Source organism: Panthera leo, chromosome B1 (assembly GCF_018350215.1).
Source record: "Panthera leo isolate Ple1 chromosome B1, P.leo_Ple1_pat1.1, whole genome shotgun sequence".
Taxonomy (NCBI): domain Eukaryota; kingdom Metazoa; phylum Chordata; class Mammalia; order Carnivora; family Felidae; genus Panthera; species Panthera leo.
In genome coordinates this window covers 145514644-145541932 of record NC_056682.1, presented here as the reverse complement: position 1 = coordinate 145541932, position 27289 = coordinate 145514644, and the positions used below count along the sequence as shown (strand labels likewise).

At 38.7% G+C, this 27289-nt stretch overlaps 1 protein-coding gene across 1 annotated transcript in view; it reads right to left on the bottom strand.

Annotated features, from left to right (window-relative positions):
* Window positions 1-1114: 1114 nt before the first annotated feature.
* The window catches only part of RASSF6 (Ras association domain family member 6), a 48689-nt gene continuing 22514 nt past the window's right edge, over window positions 1115-27289 (bottom strand). The window contains exons 3-11 of the mRNA XM_042934007.1: window positions 23076-23154; window positions 18768-18907; window positions 12985-13082; window positions 11476-11660; window positions 7515-7616; window positions 7121-7172; window positions 2115-2233; window positions 1911-2008; window positions 1115-1809 (exon numbers count right to left, since the gene is read on the bottom strand). Of these exons, the coding sequence (XP_042789941.1) occupies window positions 1734-1809; window positions 1911-2008; window positions 2115-2233; window positions 7121-7172; window positions 7515-7616; window positions 11476-11660; window positions 12985-13082; window positions 18768-18907; window positions 23076-23154 (949 nt within the window). The 3' untranslated portion in view covers window positions 1115-1733. The remainder of the gene's footprint in view (window positions 1810-1910; window positions 2009-2114; window positions 2234-7120; window positions 7173-7514; window positions 7617-11475; window positions 11661-12984; window positions 13083-18767; window positions 18908-23075; window positions 23155-27289) is intronic.

The following is a 27289-nucleotide window of genomic DNA, read 5'->3' as shown; positions in this document are numbered from 1 at the left end:
TTTAAGTTTATTTATTTATTTTGAGAGAGACAGGGTATGTGAGCAGGAGAGGGACAGAGAGAGAGGGAGAGAGAGAGGATCCCAAGCAGGCTCTGTGCTACCAGCACAGAGCCTGACGCAGGGTCTAAACTCATGAACCGTGAGATCATGACCTGAGCTGAAACCAAGAGTCAGATGCTCAGGCACCCTGAGAACATAATTTCTTATTAACCGATAGCTGGAAAGATAATGATGCAAGCCTCTGTTTTCCTCAATAAAAGATTTCCTAGGACTCAAAGGTCACAGCACACTTTTACCTTCATTGAGTTTAGGTTTCGGTTTTGGTGACACTAGGAAGTAATAGCTTTGTCTAAAAATGTTTCATATTTTAATTTTGATAGTCTTCGAACTTGGGCTTGTTACATACAACTTTTTCCCTTAGTACATGTAATGTAATCAAACCAGGTAACACAATGCCTATGAGGAATGTGAAGGAAAGTGGTTTAGGGAATGGACCAATGTTGCATAAAATTCCATTTTAACATAGAGTTCACAAATAAAATCATAGGTGATACTTGTGGCATTACCAGTTTTTTGTCCCCCCTTTCTTCAAGTCAGTTTTAGCAGACTTTTAAGTATCTTGGGAGTTGTGGGATGAGTTGTCTTGGAGAAAAAGAGCAGAGCTCCAGATTCCCTGCCTATTTTTTGCTACAACAGTTGCGTTATCCTTTGTTTTCATCTGGCAACAAATGGTTATTGTGGATCAACAATGTCCTAACCCATTAAACGTATTAAGTCTCTGTGGTATACTTGTTTGGAAAAATAATGAAAACCAGTTTAACTGACTTTTTAAAAATGCTTAAGAACTCAGGGCACCTGGGTGGCTCAGTCAGTTAAGTGTCCGACTCTTGATTTTGGCTCAGATCATGATCTCAGGGTCATGAGCTGGGAGGCCCACACCAGGCTTTGTGCTGACTGTGGAGTCTGCTTGAGATTCTCTCCCTCTTCCTCTGCCCCTCCCCCCTACTTTCTCTCTCTCTCTCTAAAAAAAAAAAAAAAAAATGCTTAAAAATACTTTTTGAAAGTCATGAGAAGAACAGAAAAAAAAAAAAAAAGAAGAGTTCGGATTGAGGAAATTGCAATTTGGATTTCTTAACAGAAATCCAATCATCTTTTCTGTCCCAAAGGACAGATAGTTCTGAAGTTACAAATAGCCAAAAGCCACCAACCATATAGAGACAGCCCTGGGTTGCATGAAGAAGCTAGAGTTTGCACGGAGCTGAGAAACACCATCACTCACTATCAGACTCCTTTGTAGGGTAAGAGTGTGCTTCCTTTTTATTTCAAGAGCTGGCAGCTTTTACTTCTGAATCAGTTGTGAGAATCCGTTGATGATTTTTTAATTCTCTTGACAGTTCAAGCTGAAAGAAGTTTACCGTACATGATATCTGAAGACATCATTTAGATTCAAGTTCATGGAGTGGTTTACTATAAGAAAGTATTTTGGATACACAGTATCCAAGCGTGTTTCAGTTCCTGAAACAAATTCCAGCTCCTTTCAGTGCAACTGTGAAGCCTAGGTAAACTCATCACTTCAAAGGGAGACAAGCTTTTTCAACATTCAATTTTCCACAGATTCAAGTTCACAGACATTTGTATGAATGCAAGTATGGAATTTGTGCATTCATCAAATAGTAATATCCCTCTAATTTTGCTAAAGCGTTTCAGAGTTTCAGCAATTACAGCCTGGTCTGCTAAACGGTTGTCTCAGTTTTTACTACCCGTTTACTTTGGAGACATTTCATTATAATAGCCTTTTCTGTACTGAATCTGAAAAGGAGAAGGAGAAAAAGGGTATTAAAAATTGAACACAATTTGTGCGCTGAACCTCTTATAGGAATAGGCACCCAGCATACATACTCCCAACTTACTTTGTTATTGTTCTTTGAATCTCTCTTTTCTCTTCTTCATTTAATCTTTGAAGGATGGATTCCAGGAGAGGGAAATGAAAGTTAATGTACTGAGCCACCTGAAAAGGGAAACAAAACAAAACAAAACAAAAAAGAATGCAGATTCTGTGAGAGGTGCTGAGTCAGGAGGAAGCAAAGAGAGATTCAGGGTGACAGTATCCATACATCACTGCTAATTTCTTTTTCATCTTTATCCATGAGGAAAATGCGAGCATTCTCTTTGGAAGGTCCCTGCACGAGCCTATGCAGTAGCGGGACATCTGTCTTCTTTAGCCGCCTCCGCTCTACAAATGAAAACAGGAATCAACTATAGTTAGCAGTCCATCCTAGAGAAAAAGAAGAAAGACAAGTTGTCCACTCATTTTCTTTCTTTAGCTCACGTGGGGAGAAGACCTAAGAAGAACATACAACAGGAGGCACTCATTCAAAGGAGTAAATTAAAAGTAAAACCTTTAAAAGAACCCAAAGAGAACTTCTTTCTCTTGCTAGATCTTAAGGTTTGATTTATATCTCAGATAATTCAATCTTGCCTTTAGCTTGGATGTTCAGACAAATCTCCAGTGCCATTTATGCTTTTACCAAGCGACACACCTAAAAATTCTTCATCATTTGTCATTCATTCATTCATTCAACAAATATTTATTAATTCTTTCCTAGTTCAGTTAATGTATTTCCATCTTTCCAGTTGTTTAGGTCCAAAACTTTATAACTATCCTCAATTATCCCTTTGTTTCTCATCTCAATCAAATCCTTGGATCTTCCTTAAAAACTTGTTGAGAATGTCTTTCACATCACAGGTCAGTGTTTTTATTATTTCATTCATCTGTGGGCTTCATCCATGCCAAGATAATGAGATGAGAAAGGAAACAACTTCCAATTTGGTATATTCCAAGAATTTCAAATTTCCAAAAGTTATAAATACTCCCACTCACAAAAGCACTTCCAACTTTCTGTCAAAATAATTTCACATCTGTCATTTCATTTTTATCAGAATGAAGCACAAACAGAACACTGTGTCCTTACATTCGTCTCCTTTCCTCCTTTCTCAAATATTTTTTGAGTTCCTACTATGTGTCAGGCATTGTTCTCTGTGCTGGGCACCTTCTAAAACAAAGCAGAGTAAAATCCACTTACGAAACTTACGTTCTAGTGGAGGACACAGACAATAAGGAGGATAAACCAATAAAACATATCATGTATTAGTGATAAGTACTCAGAAGAAAAATAAAGCAAGGAGAGGGATAGAAAGTATGGGTCTGTGTAAATAGGTGTGTACAGGGGACAAGTATGCAATTATTGGTAGGGTGGCTGAGAAAGGCTTCACTGAAGATATAACATTTGAAAACAACCAGAAGCAGATGTGGTATGGAACCATGGAGCTCTCGGGGAGGTGTGTTCCAAACACAGTAAGTAAATAAGTAGAGCATCCTACAGGTCAGTGCATGCCTAATGCTATCAAAGAGCAGCAAGGGACCAGGGAAGCTAACATAAAGATGAGGAAAGGAATATTAAATGTTGAAGTGAACAGTACTGGGACCAGCATAAAGACTCTGGCTTTATTGTGGGAAGGGAGACCCCTGGAGGATGAGAAGTGATATGACATTGTCTGACTTCTATTGTTAAAGAACAATCTGTCTGGGTGGGGGAGAGGGGAAAATGGGTGATGGGCATTGAGGCACTTGTTGGGATGAGCACTGGGTGTTGTATTTAAGCCAATTTGACAATAAATTATAAGGAAAAAAAAGAACAATCTGTCTGCTATGTTGAAAGAGACTGAAAAGGGAAACGGGTAGACCAGTTAGTCCTTTCTACACTGTCATCTAGGAAATCAATTATGTCAGGCACTTAAAAGTTTCAAGAATCAGAACTGTGCTCATCCCCTGGATGGGACTTACCCCAGGAAAAAGTCAGTCATATTATCCGTTCTTGTTTCCACAGAGTCAGAGTTCATTGTTTTAATTCCTCCGCATTTCTGAGGCAAGGCTACAGCCCCGGTAATTTAGCTCATCTTAATAACATACTAGAATCCTCTTCTGACCTCTACATGTGGTATAACTGCCTCCTCTGTTTGTTGCGTTCTTAATATTCCAGAGCAAGGTTTCTTGCTTCATGAATTTGCTTCTGGGATAATTATTAAGAAATACATATTCCCAGACTGTTCCTAGATCTGGAGGGGTTTGGGAATCTGTATTTTAAATGAACTTCTCAGGTAATCCCGAAGTGCACTAGAATTTGAAAAACACTGTTATAGATCCTGGGCTTAGTAGATACGAGGTGTTAAAATGAACCTGCCTTTATTTTCCAGATTAATACCTAAACAGGTGCTATAGGTTCCATTCTTTTCTCTGTTCCTGATCCCTAAAAGGTGCTACTTAGGGTTATCTTCTGTTCTGGATTTTGTGTGCAAGCATTTTTGACACGAAAAACAAAATAAAACATGATTTTCACAGATAAAGTTTTAAAGAACTACAGTGTTGTGGTGAAAATAAACATTTTTTTTCTAATTATAAAAATAATTCAAGCTATCAGGGAGGGAAACGAGGGGGATATATGTACAAATTTTCAGTTATTATGTAAATAAATTCTGAGGATTTAATCTCCAGCTTGGTGACCAGAGTTAATAGTATGGTATTGTACATTTGATAGTTGCTGAGAGTAGATCGTAAGCATTCTCACACATACCCAAAAAGCCTTAATTATGTGATGTGAGGATATGTTAATTATCTTGATCTTGGTAATCATCCCATAATGTATATGTGTATCAGATCATCACATTGTACTTTCAATATAGCAATTATATTTGTCAGTTATTCCCAATTATTCCTCAATAAAGTTTAAAAAAAATTTTTTTTGATGTTTCATTTTTGAGAGAGAGAGACCAGACAGAGAGCAAGTGGGGAGGGGGTTGAGAGAGGGAGACACATAATCCGAAGCAGGCTCCAACGTGTCAGAGGGAGTGCAACGTGGGGCTCAAACTCAAAAACCACTAGATCAAGACCTGAGCAGGAGTCGGAGGGACACTTAACTCACTGAGCCACCTGGGTGCCCCTTCCCCAGTAAAGTCTTAAAAAACCACGTATGCTACTGGAATTGAAACTATGGGGAAAAGTAAAAGGCAGAAAGTAAAAATCACCTGGAATCCCAGAACCCTGAGACAATCAGCCTTACCCTCTGTGTGGCCAACCCTTCGTATATCTCTTTATGCACACACACAAACACACAATACGTACAGGTGGTCATGTCATACTTGCTATTTTTATCGCAGACATATTTAAAAAAAATGATTTACTTGTTGTTTTTGTTTTTCCTTCTGTGCTCCTCCTCCTTCCATCCTCTTTCCTGCATTGTCCTGACCCCCTAACGGGGTAAGTGGTGTCAGTGACTTCATATTTATCATTTCATACCTTTCTTCCTGATCATATGATCATATATACCCGTATATTTAAATAGGGGTTTGTAATTCCTCTAGAAAAATGGGATCATATGGTATACATTTTTAGTCATGTTGCATCTTTCATGTAATATATATTATGGAATCCCTTCCATTTAACTGGTATAATCTGACACATTCCATTTAATGGCTGCATAACCACTTATTCAATCATTCTTCTGTGATAGGTGACTTTGTCTTTAATTTTTTGTCATTATAAATAGCCTTGCACATAAATCTATAGGTACTGGTCCTTTTAGTTTTGTGGAATAGATTTTTAGCAGTGGCATTGCCAGGTTAAAGGGTACTTATACTGTAAATTTTAATAATATTGTTAGAATGAGTTCCAAAAAAGTAAAAACAGCCATATTTTCACCAAAACTGCATGAAAATACCCTTTTACCCTTCACCACACCACACATAGGTAGAATCCTTCAAAAACATTTCGCCAATCCGATAAATATGAGATAATATTGCGTTGTGGGTTCTATTTTCATTGAGTTGTCTTTGTTGTCACTTTGCTAGAACTATTTGATATTGTACGTATTAAATTTTTATCTGATATTTTTCATAATTTGCTGTTCCTATCTTTTACATTTTTATAAGTCTGTCTCTGCTTTTTATTTATTTAAAATTTTTAAACATTTTATTTATTTTTGAGAGACAGACAGAGTGTGAGTGGGGGAGGGTCAGAGGAGAGAGGGAGACACAGAATCTGAAGCAGACTCCAGGCTCTGAGCTGTCAGCACAGAGCCTGACGTGGGGCTCGAACCCATGAGCTGTGAGATCATGACCAGAGCTGAAGTCGGACGCTTAACCAACGGAGCCACCCAGGTGCCCTTGTCTCTGCTTTTTATTTTATACTTTTAGTTTTTTCCTAAACAATTAGAATATGAATATATACACACACCCTTAGAATTTTTAAACTTTATATTATATTTCTTACATTTAAGCTTTAAATTAATAAGGACTTTAATTTTGTATGTTTGAAGATCCGACTTCCATTTTCTTACAGTTTTCCTGGTATCAAAATGTATTATTTTATTCTGTTCAATTTCCAGCTCAAACATTCTGACACTTAAACTCTAACTGGAGATATTTCTACAATTTAATATATAATTTTTTTCAACTTAAGAGTTTTCAAAAAGATCATTTCACTATTGCCTTAGATTTTTCTCTAATCTCTCTTCCATCCTGTTCCCAGCACCCCACATATAGCCTCTTCCCAATGCCAACCTTTTACTCCCTACCACCAACTTCTGCATATTTTTCTCTACTGAGGAAGAGAGAACGCTCCTACAGTGTGTCAGACACTGTGTAAGAAAGAGGTAATAACAAGATCAGAGATAAATGGTATGCATTGATGACTGCAGTAAGAGCTAGAAGGAGAAGGGAAAGCCAAAAAGAAAGAGGTCCAGAAGTCAAGGACTTCAGTGTGTAACAATTCTTTGGAACTCTCCATAGACTCTCCCAGGCACTGACTGCCATTCAGGTAATTTGATGTCTGGCCAAAAAGCAAACTCTTTTGTATTATAAACTCTTCTAGGATATCTTATTCATAGGTTATCCACCTCTGAAACTGTGCAATATGAATAATCTTCTAAAATACCCTCCCCACTTTTCTTCTTCTTCCCTTCCTTCCCTTTCTTCCACAGAAAGAGGGTTAGCTGCTCTTGGGCCTCCCCTGTGGACAGAAAACTATAACACACTGGAATCATGTAAAAAGAGGGATCACGCTTACCTCCTGTTGCAAAAATAATGTAAAGTGCAAAATCCTGGGCACTATTTTCAATCTGTCAATGGAAAAAAAAATAAGCAGACATGAGTTCTTTCATATTTGATTGGTCATTGGCAGATGTTTTCTGAGCCAGCCAGGCCCCAAATCTGTATATTTTTCCTCACTTTTGTTATACACTTTTAGACAAGAATCCTTTTCTGCTCCCTGTTGAGAGAATAATATAATCTCTCAAGGCCCAATTATGAAAAGGTGTTATTCGTGAGAAAGAATTCTTCGGAAACGAACCATTTAATTTATATGTACATGTTCATAGGTCTTTTTCAGAAGAGTACATTTATGTACCTATAGTTAACTTATATACAAGACAGTTACAGCTCAGTTTAGTGATAAAGATTACCTTAAATTTTTGGAGAAGTTGCTCAATTACTTCTTCAGTTCTCATATTACTGTTTATTCTGACTTTAGTTTCTGATCCAAAGGCTGGAGTGAAAATTGATGTCTAGAAACAACAAGAAAAAAATATTGCCATGGAAATTCTTAAACTTACATCAAACTAACAAGAATCAATATGGTGAAACTGGCCTCCTTCTCCTTCTCCTTCTCCTACTTCTTTTTTGAGGAGCCCAATATTATATTATATTATATTATATTATATTATATTATATTATATTTTAATACTTTATTGTCAAGTTAGCTAACACACAGTGTACACAGTGTAGTCTTGGCCACCCCTCACCCCCATCAACCCTCAGTTTGTTCTCTGTATTTAAGAATCTTTTTGGTTTGCCTCCCTCTCTGTAACTTACTTTTCCTTCCCTTCCCTTTATGGTCATCTAAGTTTCTCAAATTGAGAGTGAAACATATGATATCTGTCTTTTTCTGACTGACTTATTTCACTTAGCATAATATCCTCCAGTTCATTCTTTTTGATTGATGAGTAGTATTCCATTGTGTGTTTGTGTGTGTGTGTGTGTGTGTGTGTGTGTGTGTGTACAACATCTTTATCCATTCATCAGTTAATGGAAGTTTGGGCTCTTTCCATAATTTGTCTGTTGTTGAAAGCATTGCTATGAACATTGGGGTACATGTGCCCCTGTGAATCAGCACTCCTGTATCCTTTGGGTGAATTCCTAGTAGTGCTATTGTTGGGTTGTAAGGTAGTTCTATTTTTAACTTTTTGAGGAACCTTCGCACTGTTTTCCAGAGCAGCTGCACCAGGTTGCATTGCCACCAACAGTGCAAGATGGTTCCCATTTCTCCACATCCTCGCTAGCATCTGTTGTTTCCTGAGTTGTTATTTTTAGTCACTCTGACCAGTGTGAGGGGGTATCTCAATGTGGTTTTGATTTGTATTTCCCCAATGATGAGTGATATTGAGCATCTGGTGAAACTGGCCTTCTTATGGGCAAAGAAAGAAAAATCACAAATTACCAATTTAAAAGTTTTGTTTTCTCGTGTTTTCTTTCTTTGTTGTTGGATACTATGCATCCTTTTAAGCAACTTTACATTGTTTCTAGAATTAAGTTAGGTAAGACATCATTTGAGGATGTTCAAAACATTTTCACTAGATAATCATACCATTCTTCAATGTGGTTCAAATATTTAAAATAAATTAACTATAACTAAGAACAAATAAAACGTAATATTAATAGTGTTCCAAGACTCTAGAAGAGGGGGGTGGTGGGTTCAGCAGACATGGAGATGGGTGGGTTCTGGGTGGCTCAATGGAATGTTAGATAGATGAGCCTTATATTGGGAAACCAGTAAATAAATGTCAAAATAAACACTAAAGTGCATATATGCACAGCACTTGTGTGAGTAGAAATATGGATATGGAAATAATTTTTCAAAGTAGATATATGGAGGCCGTCTGGAATAAACTCTTGCTAAGTATAAGAAAATTCAATGTTTGTGGACATTGTGAGGCATTGATGAATCACTCTGTGACACATAAGACCAGTGCTTATGAGTTCTGTGGAGCCCTGGAGAGCCATACGTTCATCTGGCACTAAGGCAAGGATATGTTACATATGTGGCTTGATGTTGTCTATAAGAAGAATCTTTATGGAGTTTGGCAACGGCACTAGATTAGGATTTAGGAGAACTGGATCATAGTGTCTTCTAACTCCAACTTTGTCAACTCACTTCACATTGAGGCCTAAAGAGGCCTCAAGGATTTCATTTGTAAAATAAGAGAGTGGGACTAGATGACCCCAAGAGCCCATCTAAAGTACCAACATACAATGAATTTGGAATCATGTTTTTCAGAGTTTTAGATTAGTTTTGTTGGCCAAAACACAAAATGAAATAAAATCGTCTATCCTTATTGCACGGATAGAAATATACCACAGGTCAAGTCAATAGTCATAACTTATATACAAATATCATAATCTAACCCTCTAAAATGAGTGTTATTCGTGTCCTAACAATATTGGTGTTCTCGTGGGGTATCATGATATAAAAACACATCTAATGACTCTATCAACTTAAACTCCTAGATGCCTCTCACTGCCCATCCATGGATAGAATGTTTTTTGGGTTTTTTTTTCCTGCTAGTTATTACAATGCAGCGACTGGCATCTGTATGAAATATGTGTAGTTCCAGCTTGATCTCTTTTAACGAATGACAATAAAGCTAATGTAAATTGAGTTCTTCCTTTGTGCCGGACGCTGTGCTAAGTGCTTAGCTCCCCTTATTCCATTTAGTCCCATCAACAACCTTGTAAAGTAGGAATGATAAAGGCTAAGAGATGGAGGTAGTTTTAAACTTTGCTCAGCAAGAATTTGAAATCAGGTTGTCAAGCTCCAGCACCCAAGCATTTAGCCACTACACCGTGCTGCCCACTTAGTGCCAATTTCATTCTTAGTACAGGGGTCCCATCTGGAAGCCGCTCATTTGGAACAATGTGGCTTTCACAGCCTTCTTTAACACAAATCACCCCACAAGATGATGACACGGCGTGATTCGGAGAAATAGAAACCAGGACAATTGGTCATTGCACATCTATGGGGGATTGTCAAAATTACTTTATGGCGAAGGGTAAATGCTTGAGCCAGGAAGATATCTAATTTGAACAAAGAATTCACGAAGGAGGTTTCTCCCCACCAGTCTCCAAAGGCACACTGTGGATATGCTCCCAAGGGTAGAGGAAGGAATAAGGTAGAAAGCCCTACAGGAAAAAAGCTTACGATGAATGAGTTAACATTTTGTATGAAAGGGCTTAGAATGGTACCTGGCACAGAGCAAGTGCTCTTTAAGTATTTATTAAATGAATGGATGAATAATTGCTGAAGTACCAGACAATGAAAAATTTGAGTTAAAAAAAAAAAAAAGACGACACATTGCCTACCTTCGGCAAAGTGAAATGTCTTACAAAAACTGTGGAAAAGAAACACATAAATTTAACACATTAAGTGAAAAATCAGAATAAAAATTATGTCAGAATAAAAATTATAAACAACTAATCCTTGCATAAAAAAATATGTGTATATGTACAAGACCTGGAAGGAGATGTTGACAAGATGAGAAGTTTGATTTATTGGAAGAATAGGTCTATGGAGTTTTTTCCCCTCTATTTAAATGTTAATGTTCAAATGTACTTTGAACCAATCTCCATCGTAGCATTTATATTATTCTAATGTCATTTGTCGATTACTGATTTCTTTGCCCAACACCTGAGCTCCATGCTGGCAGAGGCATCATCGGAATCATCTTCAGATCCCCAGTGTTTAGTACAGATCCTGCCACTTAGATAGGGCTCACTCATCACGGTGGTTAATAACGGTTCTGGAGTCAGACAAAGCTGGATTCAAGTTCCGATCTGCTACTTAAAAGTAATGTGACCTAAGACAAATTACTTAACCGCTGTGAACCTCAGTTAACTCATGTAAGGTAGGGAAAATAATGGTACCTGTTTCAAAGAATTGTTTTAGTGATTGATGAGATAATCCATCAAAATCCAATTTAAAACAGTTTAAAACCTAACACATAGAGAGTACCCAATAAATATTAAATACACTACCACTATTTTATTAGTACTATTTTTAATTGTAAGTTGAATTGAGTGGTGTTGTTAAAATAGACATCATTTTCGGGGGGCACCTGGGTGGCTCCGTCGGTTAAGCGTCCGACTTCAGCTCAGGTCATAATCTCGCGGTCCGTGAGTTAGAGCCCCGCGTCGGGCTCTGTGCTGACAGCTCGGAACCTGGAGCCTGTTTCAGATTCTGTGTCTCCCTCTCTCTGACCCTCCCCTGTTCATGCTCTGTCTCTCCCTGTCTCAAAAATAAATAAAACGTTAAAAAAAATAAAAAAAAAATAGACATCATTTTCAAATGACATTAGAGGAATCAAAACTCACTTCATGGTTATAGAAGTGCCCATTAATAGAGGCCCTATGCTTCTGTCTGTCTTTTCTGTCCATCATTGGAGGCTTCATCCTTTTTCTCACCAGGGTTGCTTCACTCATGGTTCGATAGAGCAATGGGGATTCTGGCTCTTCATCTGCATAAGCCTTCAGAGTGCTACTGGGATAAGATAAATAATCTAGGAAGAATAAAGATTATAAGGCCATATCATTTAGCTGCCTACCTCTTTGGGTGAATTTGTATATGTATTTAATAAGTAAATATGCAGCTAAGCAGTGAACTATAATGCATCAAACAGTGGGAAATAGTATTCCATTTAACCTCGGGATTTTAAAGAAGTTTCTATTGTAATTAGAGTACCAACCCATAGGCATGGGAGATTTCATTTTCTTCTAGCATTGGTGCTTTTGCAACTAGGTTTTTGTGGTATCTCTGGTGCCAAGACACCATAGAATTCCCTTAGAATTTAGAATTAGAAATCAGAATTCCCTTGGGTTTAGATGAGTGTTTTCAAAGGGCTAACTGGAAGGACCCTAATATAAAAGATGCCAAGAGCCATCACACAAAAATAAGGGAATCCTGGAAGGAGTATCATGGTTGTTATTGAATATGGGTTGCTACAGAGACAGCAGAGAAGACTGACTTGAGAAACGTTTGGAAAAAATAACTCAACATCGGAAGTTGTTGGTACATTCATGAAGGTAATGTCGGCAGGGTACTATTTTCAGTCTGAAGTCAGCTTGGTAATACGGCCACCCCAGAAACATGAACTCTGCTCCCAACCCCAGTCATCAGCTCCTCCTTGTATCTCTACATATTATATGAAAACCAAATCTATCTAAGATATATGACATCATACTGGACACTTATCAGAGTCTCAGTAAATGACAGCTAGTAATATTACAACTATCACATCATCATTATGACTACTGATGTCACATGCCATAGGAGCTGCCATTTACCATTGGTTTGTCATGTTTGATATGAATTCATTTGATGTTCAAGTTGATTTCTCTTTTTCAAATAAATGCTTGAAACAACTATTAAATATATTGACTCCAGTATATTTGCCTCTTTCTGGGAAGTGTTGTCACGCAAATATCCATTAACTAAGACATTCAGCTTCTAAAAAGATGTAGAATTTAATGTGAGGGGCTTGGTCTGATATAAAAAGCTGCTGAGTATAATAAATGATCCCAACTTTGGGGAAAATATTAAAGAATTTTATGTATACAAGTTTATTCAAACCATTAGCTTTCCCTAACCTAGTAAATCTAAGTGACTTGATGTAATTTTAAAAATCATCGTATTTTTATGTAGTAAAGTTCTTAAACATCACATGAGCACTGTAGTGACTTAAATTAGTATGATCCTAAGAGATTTTTTTTAACATAAGAGTTTTATTAAATAGTGGTGTGTAAACTGTTAAATTTCAGAGAAACGTTTAGGATTTGTGATTTACATAAAAAATGTCTCTCCATTAATAAAAGTTTGATACTGACCTTCTTGGGAATCTGTTCCTTTAGATGCTGGAATCTGGGTTCTGTCCAGCTCACTAATACGGTAAAGATCATCAAATTCCCCCCAGCGTGTCATTCCCCTGAAAAGTAATAAATCTTGTAAATGGCATCAATTCTATTCATAATAAGCCTTATGATGATTTTCAGATTTAGAGTATTAATATGATACTGAGGGACTATGGTAGGCATATCCTAAATTATAACAATTTTATGATATTATTAAAATTATATTTATACCGGGATGGTCAGTGGGTATTTTAAATAATTCCTGTACTGATTTTGAGCAAATCTGATATAATAATTGAGTAAACCCTGAAATACAAGGTTATATAGATTCTCTAAAATGTGTGTATGCAAATGGAATTAGTGGAAACCAACATAATCCATCATTACACAGATACCTTACAATGCTCTTAGGAGAGTTTAGATATAAAACTGTTCATTCTGCCAACATACTTTGAGTTCCTATTGTATTCAAAGCATTTTTGGGTAGAGTGGCTCTCAATAAGATGCGGTGCCTACGTTTAAGGCTCTTTACCACTAAGAATGCAATTTACAAAGGAGGAAAGTGTATGGGAGGCTTCTTTTCTAAAACATGATTTATATATAGGACACTAACAATTTTCAATGCATTCTAATAATTACAATACATAAAACTGGGCAGCTACTTATTTTTACCAGCTGGACCAACAGTCACTTTTACTTCATTTATCTGGTCTTAGCCACGTCACTTCTCTGTGTCCTTATCTATAAGATGGGGATGATAACAGTGTGAGGTTGCTGAGAAGATTAAGTGGGTTAATTTGTGTAAAATTCTTGAAATAGTGCCCAATACAGAGTAAGCACTCAGTATGTGTTCAAAGTTATCATTTTCATCGTCTTCTTCATCAGAGTCACCTGTATCCATTTCATGATGGGTGAAGAATCATTAGGGATCCAAGATATTCTTGGGTTTCTCTAGGTTAATGGATACTGTTATTGCTGGGATTGGTCTTATTCTTACTAAAAATCTCTTCCATAATGTCTGTTTTCCTTATGACCACAGACTGTAAGTGGTGGCATATGCTCTATCCAAATGTGACATTTGTAACATTGCTTCTATCCGAATGTCACTGGTGGCAACAATAACAAAAAATGCTTATTCAGACTACTGGTGGTGAATATGACAAACACGAGTATTTTCTCCTTGATCTTTGAATTCTTTTCGTGTCTTTTTACAACTTTTATGTCATTTGAGTCTCATAATAGTCTTATAATGTAAACAAGGTAATCTTAACATATTTGTTAGTTAATTTTTCAGTAAGCTCTACTATCCAGAACATAGCCAGTTAAAACACACGTAAGAAAAGTCCAAGAACTACAGGTAATAATAACTAACCCAAGGGAAACCTCTTCAGGTCCTGACTCAGATTCAAGTTATTCTTACGGTAGATAAAATTGCTCATCTTCCCCAATCGCTAGGAACTTAATTATCAAGAGGAAGCAGATGCTGTTATCACAGAAAGAGTGGTAGTCATGGGAAAAGCCCAATATCAATAAAAAGCAGAAACTAAAACGGCAAGGCAGCCTGATGCTATTTCATACGGGGGAAGATGAGAAAGCCCAAGAGTGCCTGGCCAGTGGTATTCTATAGATCCTTGGTAATCTTGGTAGACTGGACACTTGTCCTCACTTTCTTACAGTTTAGTGGCGTCACACAAATACAGGGGACAAACATGGCTCCATATATGAGTGTCTGGCCCTTTCCCCTCTCTACCCATCTTAGCAGAAAACACCAATTTTGAGCTCTGGATTGTGTAATTTGAAGAGTCACCCACGCGCAACTGTGCACATGGCTATGCTTGAGGGCAGTTAACCCGGAGTCGTTCAAAGAAAACTAGGTGGAACTTTATGCAACATCAAATAGTTTAACTTGCTCAAGCACAAGACTGTTAGCATTGCCCTGACCATGCTTCAGGATGTATACGTTGGTAAATTTAAACTGTGGGCAAGTTTTCAAATGAGTTGCAAAATAAAAAAGGAGGTAGTAATTTGATAGACAAACGGGATGTGGTTATTTTTCTACCTGCGCTGGGAGAAAAAAAAAAACCTACACTATAAATGTTATTCAAATGTACACCTGTCCAGTTTCTGCTCTTTATGTCATTCTGTCATGATTTGTACAAAATGTGCGAAAGCTGATTTTAGAAAGATTAAAAACAGCAATGAAAACTAGTGCAAGTAAACATAACCTCAATAAGGCTTGGTGGTTTTGTTTTGTTTTGTTTTAGGTTTTGAAAAAATTTCAAAACAAAATACTTGGACCAGATATGAGAGATCAAAGTACTTCCCACAGAATTGTTTCCATAAAGGATCTTAAGGGGTCACAGTTCAAACAGACTGATTTATATTTAAGCTTCTACCACTCCCCTTAAGCTAACTCAGTGTGACTCATTTCCAAGATAATTAAAACAAATTAGCATGACAAACTGATGATTCTCTCAATGGGTGAACAGAAAGACAAGATCACAGCCCTTCCTGCAGCTGAGTACACAACTTCCACGCCCGTCCTTTATTCTACACACACCCACTGAAGATACCACATGAGTGACCATGTGAGACCAAAGGTAGAAGTTCTGCACACAGGGGCTCCTGGGTGGCTCAGATGACTGAGCATCTGACTCTTGGTTTTTGGCTCGGGTCTTGATCTCACTGTTTATGAGTTCAAGCCCCCAGTCAGTCTCTGCACTCTGCGGAGCCTGCCTGGGACTGACTCTCTCTCTCTCTCTCTCTCTCTCTCTCAAAATAAATAAGTAAAACTTAAAAAAAAAATTAAAAAGTTCTGCACACAGAAACCCAGTATGAGAAAGGAGAGTTGAGGAGGGTTATAGAGTGAGGGAATAGTTCCTTTTCTTTTATTTTTTTAATGTTTATTTATTTTGAGAGAGAGCATGTGCATGTGCACACGTGGGAGGGGCAGAGAGAGAAAGAGAGAGAGAGAATCCCGGGCAGGCTCCACACTGTCAGTGCGGAGCCTGATGCAGGGCTCAATCTCACCATACTTGGGATCATACCTGAAGCCAAAATCAAGAGCTGGACACTTAAGCTACTAGGCCACCCAGGTGCCCCTAGTCCCTTTCTTTATATGATTTCATTCAAGGCTCAGAATTTAAATGAATGCTACCTTTAAGGATGGCAACCAGAGTGAAGGTGTCTAGGACCAGACTGAAACAAAGACAGGACCTTAGGTGGTTTTGCACCCCACTAGGGAACAGAGGCCAAGGAACAGCCACTCCAAATTATATGCACCTTCCCGCTGAGTGTTCAGCTGCTTCCCACGGAGGATTCTTGGCTAAGGAATCGTGACTGAATCTAATCTTGCTTTTGAGTGTGAGAGCAGTAGGATCTCTTTCTGATAATTCTCAACCTCCAGAAAGATCTGATACACCACAAGTGTGCCCTTCACTTCATATGTTCTCCTGGTAAGTTTCATTACTGTGGTAAAGGGCAAGCAAAGTTTTCTAGGGAATTCTTTCTCAACTTTAAACTAAGGGAGGTAATTCCTCTTTGGTTCACAGCAATGTGCTGATAAACAATGAAAACCACAGTTGGTGTCCATGGAAGGCACATCGTGAAAATATTAACTTTTAATCTGCCACAGTATATGGACGGGCATCAATATCACTTTGTCTACCTGGTCTCTTGAAACTTTTCCCCACAGTGAGGATTTTTAGGAACAAGTGTTTTGAATTTTAATTTGAAAAAATTAAAAATATCTTGGGGGTAGCTATTTTTTTTTAAAAAGACAATGTGATAATACAAGTACCTTACTGTATCTCCTTGACATCTTCCCTTAATGTGCCATACTTATTAAGTTTTCATGACTCAAATAATTAAATTGCATCAAAAGCAGCCGGCTGCTCAGAGAACTTTGCAATGAGTTTTTCGGCAATATGACTAATGATAGCTAATTTTGCCAAATTCATTTCTTGTGCAGTTATCTAAAACCAGAGCCCAGGGGTAATTTCTCCTTTTAAAGGATGCTCCTAGTCACTTAGAATCATCAGCCCCATCGGTCACCTAGGACCTGAAGGGGAGGGTTGCAGGGCTTCATTAGGCTGCCCAAGTCTGTGGTCCCCCTTCCGCTCTTCCACAAATACTGGACCCTTCGCCCATGGGCAACCCTTAGCCTGGATGGGAGACTAGTCAGAAGTGGTAGACAGAGGCAGTTTTCACAACAGAGCAGAGGTGATGTAACTACCAGGATCATGGGGGCTTTATTCAATTTTGTATTTCGACTCTCTTCATTCCAGGCAAACTGCTACACACCCCAATAACAGACGAATAAGGCATGCTCCGTACCCTGAAAACGCTCACAGGCCAGAGCACGAGGTGGGTGCATAAAAACACAATTAACGGCGTGTTTTGAAAAATTGCCAGTGCACCTAGGAGAGACTGTAGGGTCAGAAAAAGGCTTTCTGGAGAATGTGTTACCTGACCAGAGTCTCCTAGGACTGAGAGAGGGGAGTCAGGCAAACGATGTTGAAATGCAAGTAGACTTTCCAGGAGTCAGGAAAGTAAGAGACTGCATGGCATGTGTAGGGAATTAGGAAATGTTCAGAACTGCTGGATCATGTTTGAGAACATTGGCAAGGTGCAAATCATAGCGGGGCGTCCAGAGAAAAAGTGGGGCTTCCCTCAAGGCGATCCTTGGTTTTCCTTGCTTATAGCCCAAGATCAGATTGAGGAAAAGGTCCTGGCAGCTCTCTTTCCATCCCCTCTTCCTAGAACCCCAGCCCATCCAGTTATAGATGGCAGGATGGGAGAGAAGGCTCGGTCCTCCCACAGACGCACAACAGGGGGGAGGAGTCAGAAAGTTAAGGATTAAAAAGGAGGGAAAGTGGGGAGGAAGGAAGAAAAAAAGAAAAAAAATTACATGCACGAGTCCTTCTCAGAGTATTTATTTTTATAAAAATTGCAAAGGATAATGAAAAAAATCAGCCCAACTTAATGTATTCAAGGTACAGTTGCATAAACCCACACAGAGAACGGTTTCACATTGTTACTGAGCTCCAACTGCATTTTGTTGTGCCCTGTTGAACAAGATCAGGACAGTCAGGTGGAGCATAATTAAATCTCCTTTCTAGAAAGCAGGAAGAGCCCTCTGTTCCAAGGAAAAGAGAAATTTAAATTTTACCTCCCCTTTTGGTGACAAGGCCAGGCTAACGGGCTAATGAAATTTGTCTTTTCTAACGAAGAAATGCAATCTTCCAGGAGAGAAACAACACAGCAGAGAGGTAGACCTGAGGTCCAGCCCAGTCCTGCTACATGGTAATTAGACATTTTGCACAAATTACCGAAACCCTGAGAGCTCTGGGTTCTGAACACCTACTTCACAGAATTGCTGGGGATTAAATGAGATGGTGTTAGAAGCTTTAGAGCTCCCATCTTTAAGAGTGCACACAATAAATGTAAGTCAATATGAGGATGATCTAAGGAGTTAAAATGTGAAAGATAGGGGTGCCTGGGTGGCTCAGTCGGTTAAGCGTCTGACTTCAGCTTAGGTCATGATCTCGCTGTTTGTGAGTTTGAGCTCCGTGTCGGGCTCTGTGCTGACAGCTCAGAGCCTGGAGCCTGCTTCGGATTGTGTGCCTCCCTTTCTCTCTGCGCAACCCTCCCCCCCCCCCCCCCCCCCGCGCCGCCCGTTTGTACTCTGTCTCTCTCTCTTTCTCTCTCTTTCAAAAATAAATAAACATTAAAAAAAAAAAAAGTGAAAGATAGCTTACCTTTTGGGAAAGACATCTGGTGATTTCAACCTAGTAAAAGAAGGGATTTGTTTCTCATCTTGTATTTTTAGCTGTATAGGCCGTTTTACTCCCCAGAAAATGTCCAACATTCCTTCAACAATTAGTTTGCCATCTTCTGTCTGCAGAAGAAACCAATCATCTCAAACATTGTTTTTGTGTTATTTATAGAAGGTTAATCTTTTAACTGAAAATGGAGAGATCAAGTCTATAAGACATTTTAATAGATAAAAAGAAATTCCCCGATAAGGTTGTTTGGCTTTTCAATTTATCCTCAAAATAATTCAATTTTGGAAACATTCTTTTATTTTTGAAAACAGCTCTAACCAGTAAAGTAAGTCATAATGGTAATGATATGCCCACCAGAGGGCAGAGCATGTTAAAATGCTTTCTGAACTCCAGGATTCTTCAATGAGGTAGAAGTTTAATTCTAGTCAACGTAAAATTAAAGCAGAATTGAAAACTATACTAAACTAGAAATCAGAAGAATAGCTCTTCAGAGATTTAGTGGCTATTTGCTCATTTCTGAACAGGAAATTTTTAACTCACGAAATTATTATGCAGAATGAGTTAGAAATGTATGAACAACAGTGTAAAATGTATAACAGAAATTACATATTGGAAAAAATCAATAGCATTTGACTAATTTTTAAGTTGGAAATGTAACAAAAGAAGGAAATTCCATGCAAACACGGACTGTGAACACTTACTTATTCTGTGGGTGTAAATATTAATGCCAAAGCATAGTCGCATAGAATATATTTTCTAATCTATTTTTCGTTTGTATATGTAAAAGTCTTTCTGCTATTAAAGTAATGCTATCATTACAGAAATGATAACATAAAAAATGGTTTCAAAAAATACAGAAACCAAGAAAAATCACATTCCAACCATCCAATAATTACTATAACATCCAATAACTACTGTTCTTATGAAAAATCAATTATCAGAAAATGTAAAGGACTTGTTATTTGAGAGTGTAATGAACACTCCAGACTCTGGAACCGGATAGACCTGTGTTTGAACCTGGGCTCTGTCACTTCCTCACTGGGTGACCTTAGACAAGATGCTGAACACAGTTAAGCCTGCTGCTTCTGAAGAATGGACATCATTATAGTCCCTAACTCATAGGACCTGATATTTAATAAGCACTTCATAAATGTTGTTGCTTATTATTTCTTGGGCTGATAAACTAACTTCAGAGTCACTCCTGAAACAAAGTTATGCCCTTTCTCCCGCTTTTGAGTTCACATTTCAGATTACTGAGAGGTCAGGATACCCATCAGTTGTTTTGAACAACCAAACATAATTTGGTCTTTGAAATGGCAGCACATGATGCGGGTCCTACTTTTAGTTACCGATGTATAGCATCCCTTCTTTGTTTAATTATACTTCAACTGATCCCCTACATCAAAAACTCACAGAATAACTGCTTTTCTGAGATGATCGCATTCTTGCTTTCAAGAAGAAACACTCCAACTGTTATCAGGCAACGTTAGGTTTTCTCATGTAAGGAATATCAGAATATTTCTTTTCGAGACAGAGAGGAAGAGTGCACGTGAGCCCACGAGCAGGGGAGGGGCAGAGGGAAAGAGAGAATCTTAAGCAGGCTCCATGCACAGTGCCCAGACCGATGTGGGGCTTGATCTCACAACTGTGAGATCATGACCTGAGCTGAAATCAAGAGTCGGATGCTCAACCGACTGAGCCACCCAGGTGTCCCAGGAATACAAGAATATTTTTTTTAATTTCACAAAGCATCTCTTTATAGATGAACTAAATATGTCACCGAAGGCTTGTTTACACTAATATAATCTCATTGTCTAAATCCTTAGGCTTCTTCTCTTCTAGATCTATACCAGTATCCTTGGCAGTCTCTAAGATCCTTATATGCCATCTCTAAACTAATAGCTTCCAACTTTATATTTCTAGCCCAAACCTTCCCCCTAAACTCCAATCGTCTGACTGCCTTCCTGACATCAAACTTAAGATGCTCCTAATTAACTCTTGATCTTTCTCCCATGAATATTTTCCTCTCCAAGTCATTCTGTTCCCATCTGCGTAAATAGCAGCCTTATCCTTCCAGTTGCTCAGGCCAGGAATTTTAGAGCCACCTTTAATCTTTCTTTTGTACTCAACATCCGATGCAACAGCAAATCCTATGAGCTCCACCTTGAAAATATATCCCTAACGTGACTACTGTACTCACTATATCTATCCACTACCATGGTTCTGGTCCATGCCATTTCATTGTTTGCCTGGATTACTGCAGGAGTTTTCTTTCTCATTCTTCTCTTGGCCTTTCATATATTCCCCATAGCTAGAGAGATTCTTGTAAAGTGAATCCTTTCAGATAATGTCACTGTTCTGCCCAAAACTCCCTAGTGGCTTTCCATCTCATTCCAAGTACACGCTCCAGTCTTCACAACGATCTAAAGACCCAGACGCTCTGGTGCTTTCCTCCGCAGTTATTTCTCTAGCTGCATCGTCTACTAATTCCCCATTCCCACAAGCTTTCTGCTCCACTGGCTTCCCTGCTGTACTTCAACGACACTAGTTCAGCTCCGGCCCCTTGTTGGGGCTGCTGTCTCTGCCCGAATGTGCGTCCCAGAGGCTTCTGCAAGGTTTGCTTCTTCACATCTTTCAGAGTCTCAGGTCAAATGCTCCTCTTCCCCTTCCCCACTTAGATCCCTGAGCTCTCTTCCCTGCTTTGCTGTTGTCCCTGGCCCTTATTACCATTTGATATACTACATATTTCGTTTCTTGTCGGTGTGCTCTAGTGTAAGAAGCATCGAGGCAGGATATTATGTCCCATTTCTTCATTGCTTTATCTGCAGCTTTTACAACAGTGTCTGGCACATGGTAGGCAACCAATATTTGCTTAATTAACCAGAGATTAAGAAAGCTACATGTCGTCCTCCATATTGCCCCCTTTAACAGTGTCTATTAATGAAATTCAGTCAGAATGCTTTGAGAATTCTGGACTCTCACTTCATTGACCAGTGAGTAAAGTTGGAAAGGTTAAAGCAATCTGACAGTCTCACTGTGGACTTTACTTCACTTAATTAAAAAAAACAATTAAATGACTTTTGTATGGTAAATTGAACACTGATTTGCAGAATTGGGAAGAACATGCCTCACATTATATGTTCATAACATCAAAATTCGAACATTTTCCTCAAGGAAACAAACTTCTTCACATCGTGAACTTTGTAGAAACTTGAACTAAAATATAAATAGTCATTTTTTTAAAGTTTGGATTTTTTCTTAAATTATCTTTACAATGATATAGATTAGAGATCTAAGATATAGGATGATATTGAAATAATTTAAAATTAGGCCCATTTCTTTGTAAAGAGATTAGTTATTTCCTTTTTCTATTACATATGGGCAGGTAACTGAAATATTCAATCAAACTAACTCATTTAACTTCACTAGTAAAGGCCAGAGTGGCTAGTAAGTTTCTCTGTGTTCAACTGCAATTTTAAGTCAAACCACAGTGGCCTAAACTCAATGTTGTACCATCAAATGTGAAGATTTTAATAGGAGGTACAAAATTCCAATGTTCCTTACGGCCAGGAAGATACCGTAACGATGTGAAGCGAGTCCCATTAGAATGCAAGGCTAAGTGGAGAGATCTGTGGAGAACGAAGCATTCAAAGAAGGAGAAGAAAAGGAAGAAAGGAAAAGTCTAAGGCCAGTTTGCACTCCTAAAAATACTTTCTAGATTCAGGACTTTTCTGAAGTGTTTCTTTCACATTTTAAAATTTGTTATTATACCACAGTACACAGTCATTGGAATCTGATTCATCTTAACCACCAAATCAAACTATGTTACAGCCTGCGTCGTATTTATTCGAGCATTTCCCCATTGATATGGACTGAAGATACTCTCTCCATTACAAATGATGTCACCACGGGATAACACCACCTTCTCTATCTGTTCTGGCACATTTGCAAGAAAGTATTATAATAGCTTTCTAGTGGAACTGCTGTTCAAAATCTATTCATACACTGTTTTAAAACTAGAAAGTAAACAGGTCATTAAAATGATTTTTAAATGCTTTTCCTGTCCCCAAAGCTGCTTAAAAGGTCACATGTCCCAGGCCTGGGATTTGGTGATAGAGTCTAAATACGAAAGTCATGATCCAGTCAAAGATTCACCTGTTTTTCCAGACCACTTGTGCTGCTAGATTATAGACTCCAACCCATCCTGATTCCTTTATATAACCTCTATGGAATTTCTTTCTGTGAATTAAACTGTATTTTGCATTAGTTTCATGGGCTTACCTGTCCACATAAAATATGCAGGTTTTTCTGGTTCTCGTAAAAAATGTTATAGGTCTTCAATAAAGAGTTGAGTTGTTCCCTAAAAAAAGTTACATTTGGTTATACTCATGCCCTTGGACAGTAAAAGGCAATAATATTCATTCAGCTCGCAAAGGTATGAGATAGAAATGGCTCAATGGAATCCTTACTGTTCTGTGGTTTTACCTTAATGCAGGTCATTGAAAATGGAAGTCTTCCTGGGACATCGACAAATGCTGGAGGGGCTAATTCACAAATAAATCACCAAAGGAGGGAAAATGAGGGGAAAGTGGTGAGAAGACTGTTGGTTGACAGGAGACAGCCATAAAATAGAGATTTGGTTTCACATTTCTTTTTGGTTTTGCAACATTTAAGCAGCCTACATTAAGCACGTAGTATGTGCCTGACATTGTGTTTCCCACCAGCGGTATAGTCACAGTTCAGGAATGGTCACTGCTCCCGAGTTACTTTTCCTGTGAGGCAGCTGGGCTCGTGGGAATACTGGTTCCTGACACTCTTCTCTCCTCTCCCCTGCCACCACAGCCTACGATCCTTACCCTACCTAACCTAGTGGTCCAAGCCATCCTCTCATCCCTGGATTACTGCAACAGTCTCCTAAAAGCCTCCCTGATTCTGTAGTCTGTTGTAACAGTAGGTATTATTTTGGTGCAAATATGATCATCTCTCCTTGGCTCAAAACTCTCCAGTATCTTTTAAAAAATGTTTTTAAGATTATTTATTTATTTTGAGAGATAGTGAGAGCTGGGGATGGGCAGAGAGAGAGAGAGAGAGAGAGAGAGAGAGAGAGAATCCCAAGCAGGCTCCTCACTGTCAGCACAGAGCCTGATGTGGGACTTGAACTCACAAACTGTGAGATCACGACCTGAGTTGAAATCAAGAGCTGGACGTTCAACCGACTGAGTCACCCAGGTGCCCCTCTCCAATTATCTTTTCCTTATTCAGAATAAAAGCCAATAGCCTTCTGGTGACTTAAAAGGCCAGATGTGATTTGGTCTTCTGTTTCCCTTTGATCCATTTCCGACTATTCTTTCCTTCACTCACTACACTCTCTAGCCACTGGACTCTAATATTCCTTGAATATGTCAGACACATTCTCACCTCAGGACCTTTGCACTTGCTCATCCCCCTGTCTAGAATGAGCTCCCCTACCCTACCCCCACTGTCACACTGTTAGCACATTTTCTTTAACGTTTTACTCAGAAGTCCTTTTTACAAGGAGTCCTTCCTGACCACTTGATCTAAAGGTCTGCCTTCTCCCAACATTCCTATCCTGCTTTCTTATCTCTGCTCCTTAGTCACCATCTAACCTTACACGTATTTTACTTATTTGTCTTATATTCGGTCTCTCTCACCGGACCGCAGCTCCATGAGAATAGGTGTGTTTGTATATTTTGCTTGCGCTATGTTCCATGTGCCTGGAAGAGTGTTTGGCACATAGTAAGAACTCTATGAACACTGGTTGAGTGAAATGATCAGAGAAATTCTTATTACTAAAAATGGAAACATGCCAAATAAAGGGGGAAAAACATCTTTACATAAACAGTTTTATGGGGGATGGGGTGGGAAATCTCATATTAAATTTCCAAATATATCATTTGTTAAAATTCCTTCAATCTTCAATATCTGTTTCCCTCCCATAAGAATATTGGCTCCATGAGGGCAGCAATTTTGGTCTATTTTATTCATTACTGTCTTCCCAGTGCTAGAACAGAGACTTGATCAGAGTAGGCTCTTATTCAATAAAGATTTATTAAATGCTGAACGACAGAATTCATGTATATTGATTTTTATGCTTGATATCATGTAGACATACTCTTTCCATCTGACTTTGCAATTTTATTTTATTAAAAAAATTTTTTTAATGCTTATTTATTTTGAGAGAGAGTGTGAGCAGGGGAGGGGCAGACAGAGAGGGAGACACAGAATCTGAATCAGGCTCCAGGCTCTGACAGCCCCCAACGGGGGGGCTCGAACTCACGAACAAGGAGATCATGACCTGAGCCAAAGTTGGACACTCAACCAACTGAGCCGCCTAGGCGCCCCTCACTTTGTAACTTTAATACACAGATTTTCAAGGTTCAATACACTTCAGTTGCCACATTAAAAAAAAAAAAAAGTTCTACAGAATTCCTCCACGCTATGGTTCCATTTCCAACTGAGTTACTTTAGAATTTCAATGTTAATGAATATTTCTGTTCTAAATATCATTGCACACACAAGGGATTCGTTCCCTTGGAGTCATTACTGTGGGATATCTCCTAAAAATTATTGTACTGGTGAGGAGCATGAACACTTTTTATAGCTCTCATTATTGAGTGCTAGGGCAGCATATAGAAATTTCTGGTTCACTTGAGATGCAATTCCTGATATGCTGAGCTGTGAGGGTTGTTATTAAGGCAAATGAATTTTTATATAATCTTATTCCCTCAGCTTCTGTTTCTGATAAAATTGCATAATAGGATATGGTACAAATATCCTTCAAAGTATTTACCTAAGAATCATGTATAATTAGAAAGATATTCTCAGGGAACAAGCCACTTGGAAAATGTTTCTGTACCTGAACCGAACCTGACTAAATCTTCCTCTACAGAAATAAGTCTCCAGATGACCCAGGGAGTCAGCAAACTGCGGTCCTAGCTTGTCTGTTTTTATAAATAAAGTTTTATTATAATGTAGTCACACTGATTTGCTTGCTTCTTGTCTGTGGCTGCATTCCTGCTATAAATGCAGAGTTGAATAGTTGTGACAGAAACCATATGACCCACAAAGCCTAAAATATTTATTATCTGGCCCTTTACAGAGAGGGTCAGCCAACCTCCACCCCTCCCCAAGTATAACATAGGCTGTTGCTGAACACCACAGAAGTCATCCATATTTTTCTTACCATAGGCAGGATCATTCTGACCGAATATTAATGAGACTTTGAAGGATTCTGGGATAAAGTGAAGAATTAGACAAAAAAAACAAACAAACACAAAACCTCACAAGTTATGTAAACAACTATAGCAAAAGTGAATACATTGCAAATATTAAAGCACCATTACATTTGATTTGTATATCCCTTCCCAGAGGAACTTTTGAAGATGATTTTTTTGCTCATCTGATGGAACAGTGGGTCTAATAGAACGCTGGTAGTAATGAAACCCAGCCTGCAACATTGTGATCTTACGCGTTGGCACTGAAGGCACAAGGGCTTAAGAAGTTATTGTCAAGTCGATCACCTGTATCTGCAGACTGATTCAAACTGTGTCTTCCAACAGTGAACGGTCATTCTCTCATACAGTCATATAGTCACCGTGTGAGCTCCATCGAGGGCTTTCATTCATATTCTGAGGATGGGTGAGAGTTTCAAGGATAGATGCTTCCTACAGTGAACTTCGGAAGGGAGGGATTAAACATGAAGCGTGTGAGGAGCTTACCAGGCAAAAATACCTTTCACAAGGACATGTAGCTATTTCCATAGTTTTTGTGGAGGAAGCTCAGAGTGCCGGGATTCTAAGGGTAGAACATGTAAATGGGGAGTGGTGAGAATTGAATAGCTGAAGAAGCAGGCAGGAACCTCGTGAGCCATTTTAAGAAGTTTAACATTCGCCCTGCCAGCAGGGGGCAGCTACGGAAGGTTCTAGGCAAAAGAAAGACATGATGATAAGGGCCACTAGGGAACTTACAGAAGACAGATTTCAGGACAAGATGGAAACAGAAAGATGTTTGGGACTATTGGCAAACAGTACTGGGGTAGAGGTGCATGAGCAAGGCTGTGTTCTATGGAAATGGGGTCAAGTGTCCCGCATGTACAGAAGGGTCTGAAGTCTAGATGGGACCTATACATGATTTAGGACATCTAATCACTAAAGCGCTATCTAGGCAGTCCCTAGTCAGGAAAGGGGACAGGGATTTAATACACTCTGTGCCTTGTCAATGGTAATTATAATAGATTTTTCTGGGTCCATTTACATGTCACATATGGACCTTCCTTCCCCCATCAAAAAAGGAAACAGGCATCTGTGTACCTTTTCCTCTCAGCTGCCAAAAAAGCTCCCCACCCAGCCTAGATCAGACCACTTAGCAACTATTCAGCTGCCCTAACAAAGCTATAAAATGGGTGACAAGAAATAGATTCCACATGCAATCTTCTCAGTTTACAATTCTGTGATATTTAGAAGTCACAGAGATAC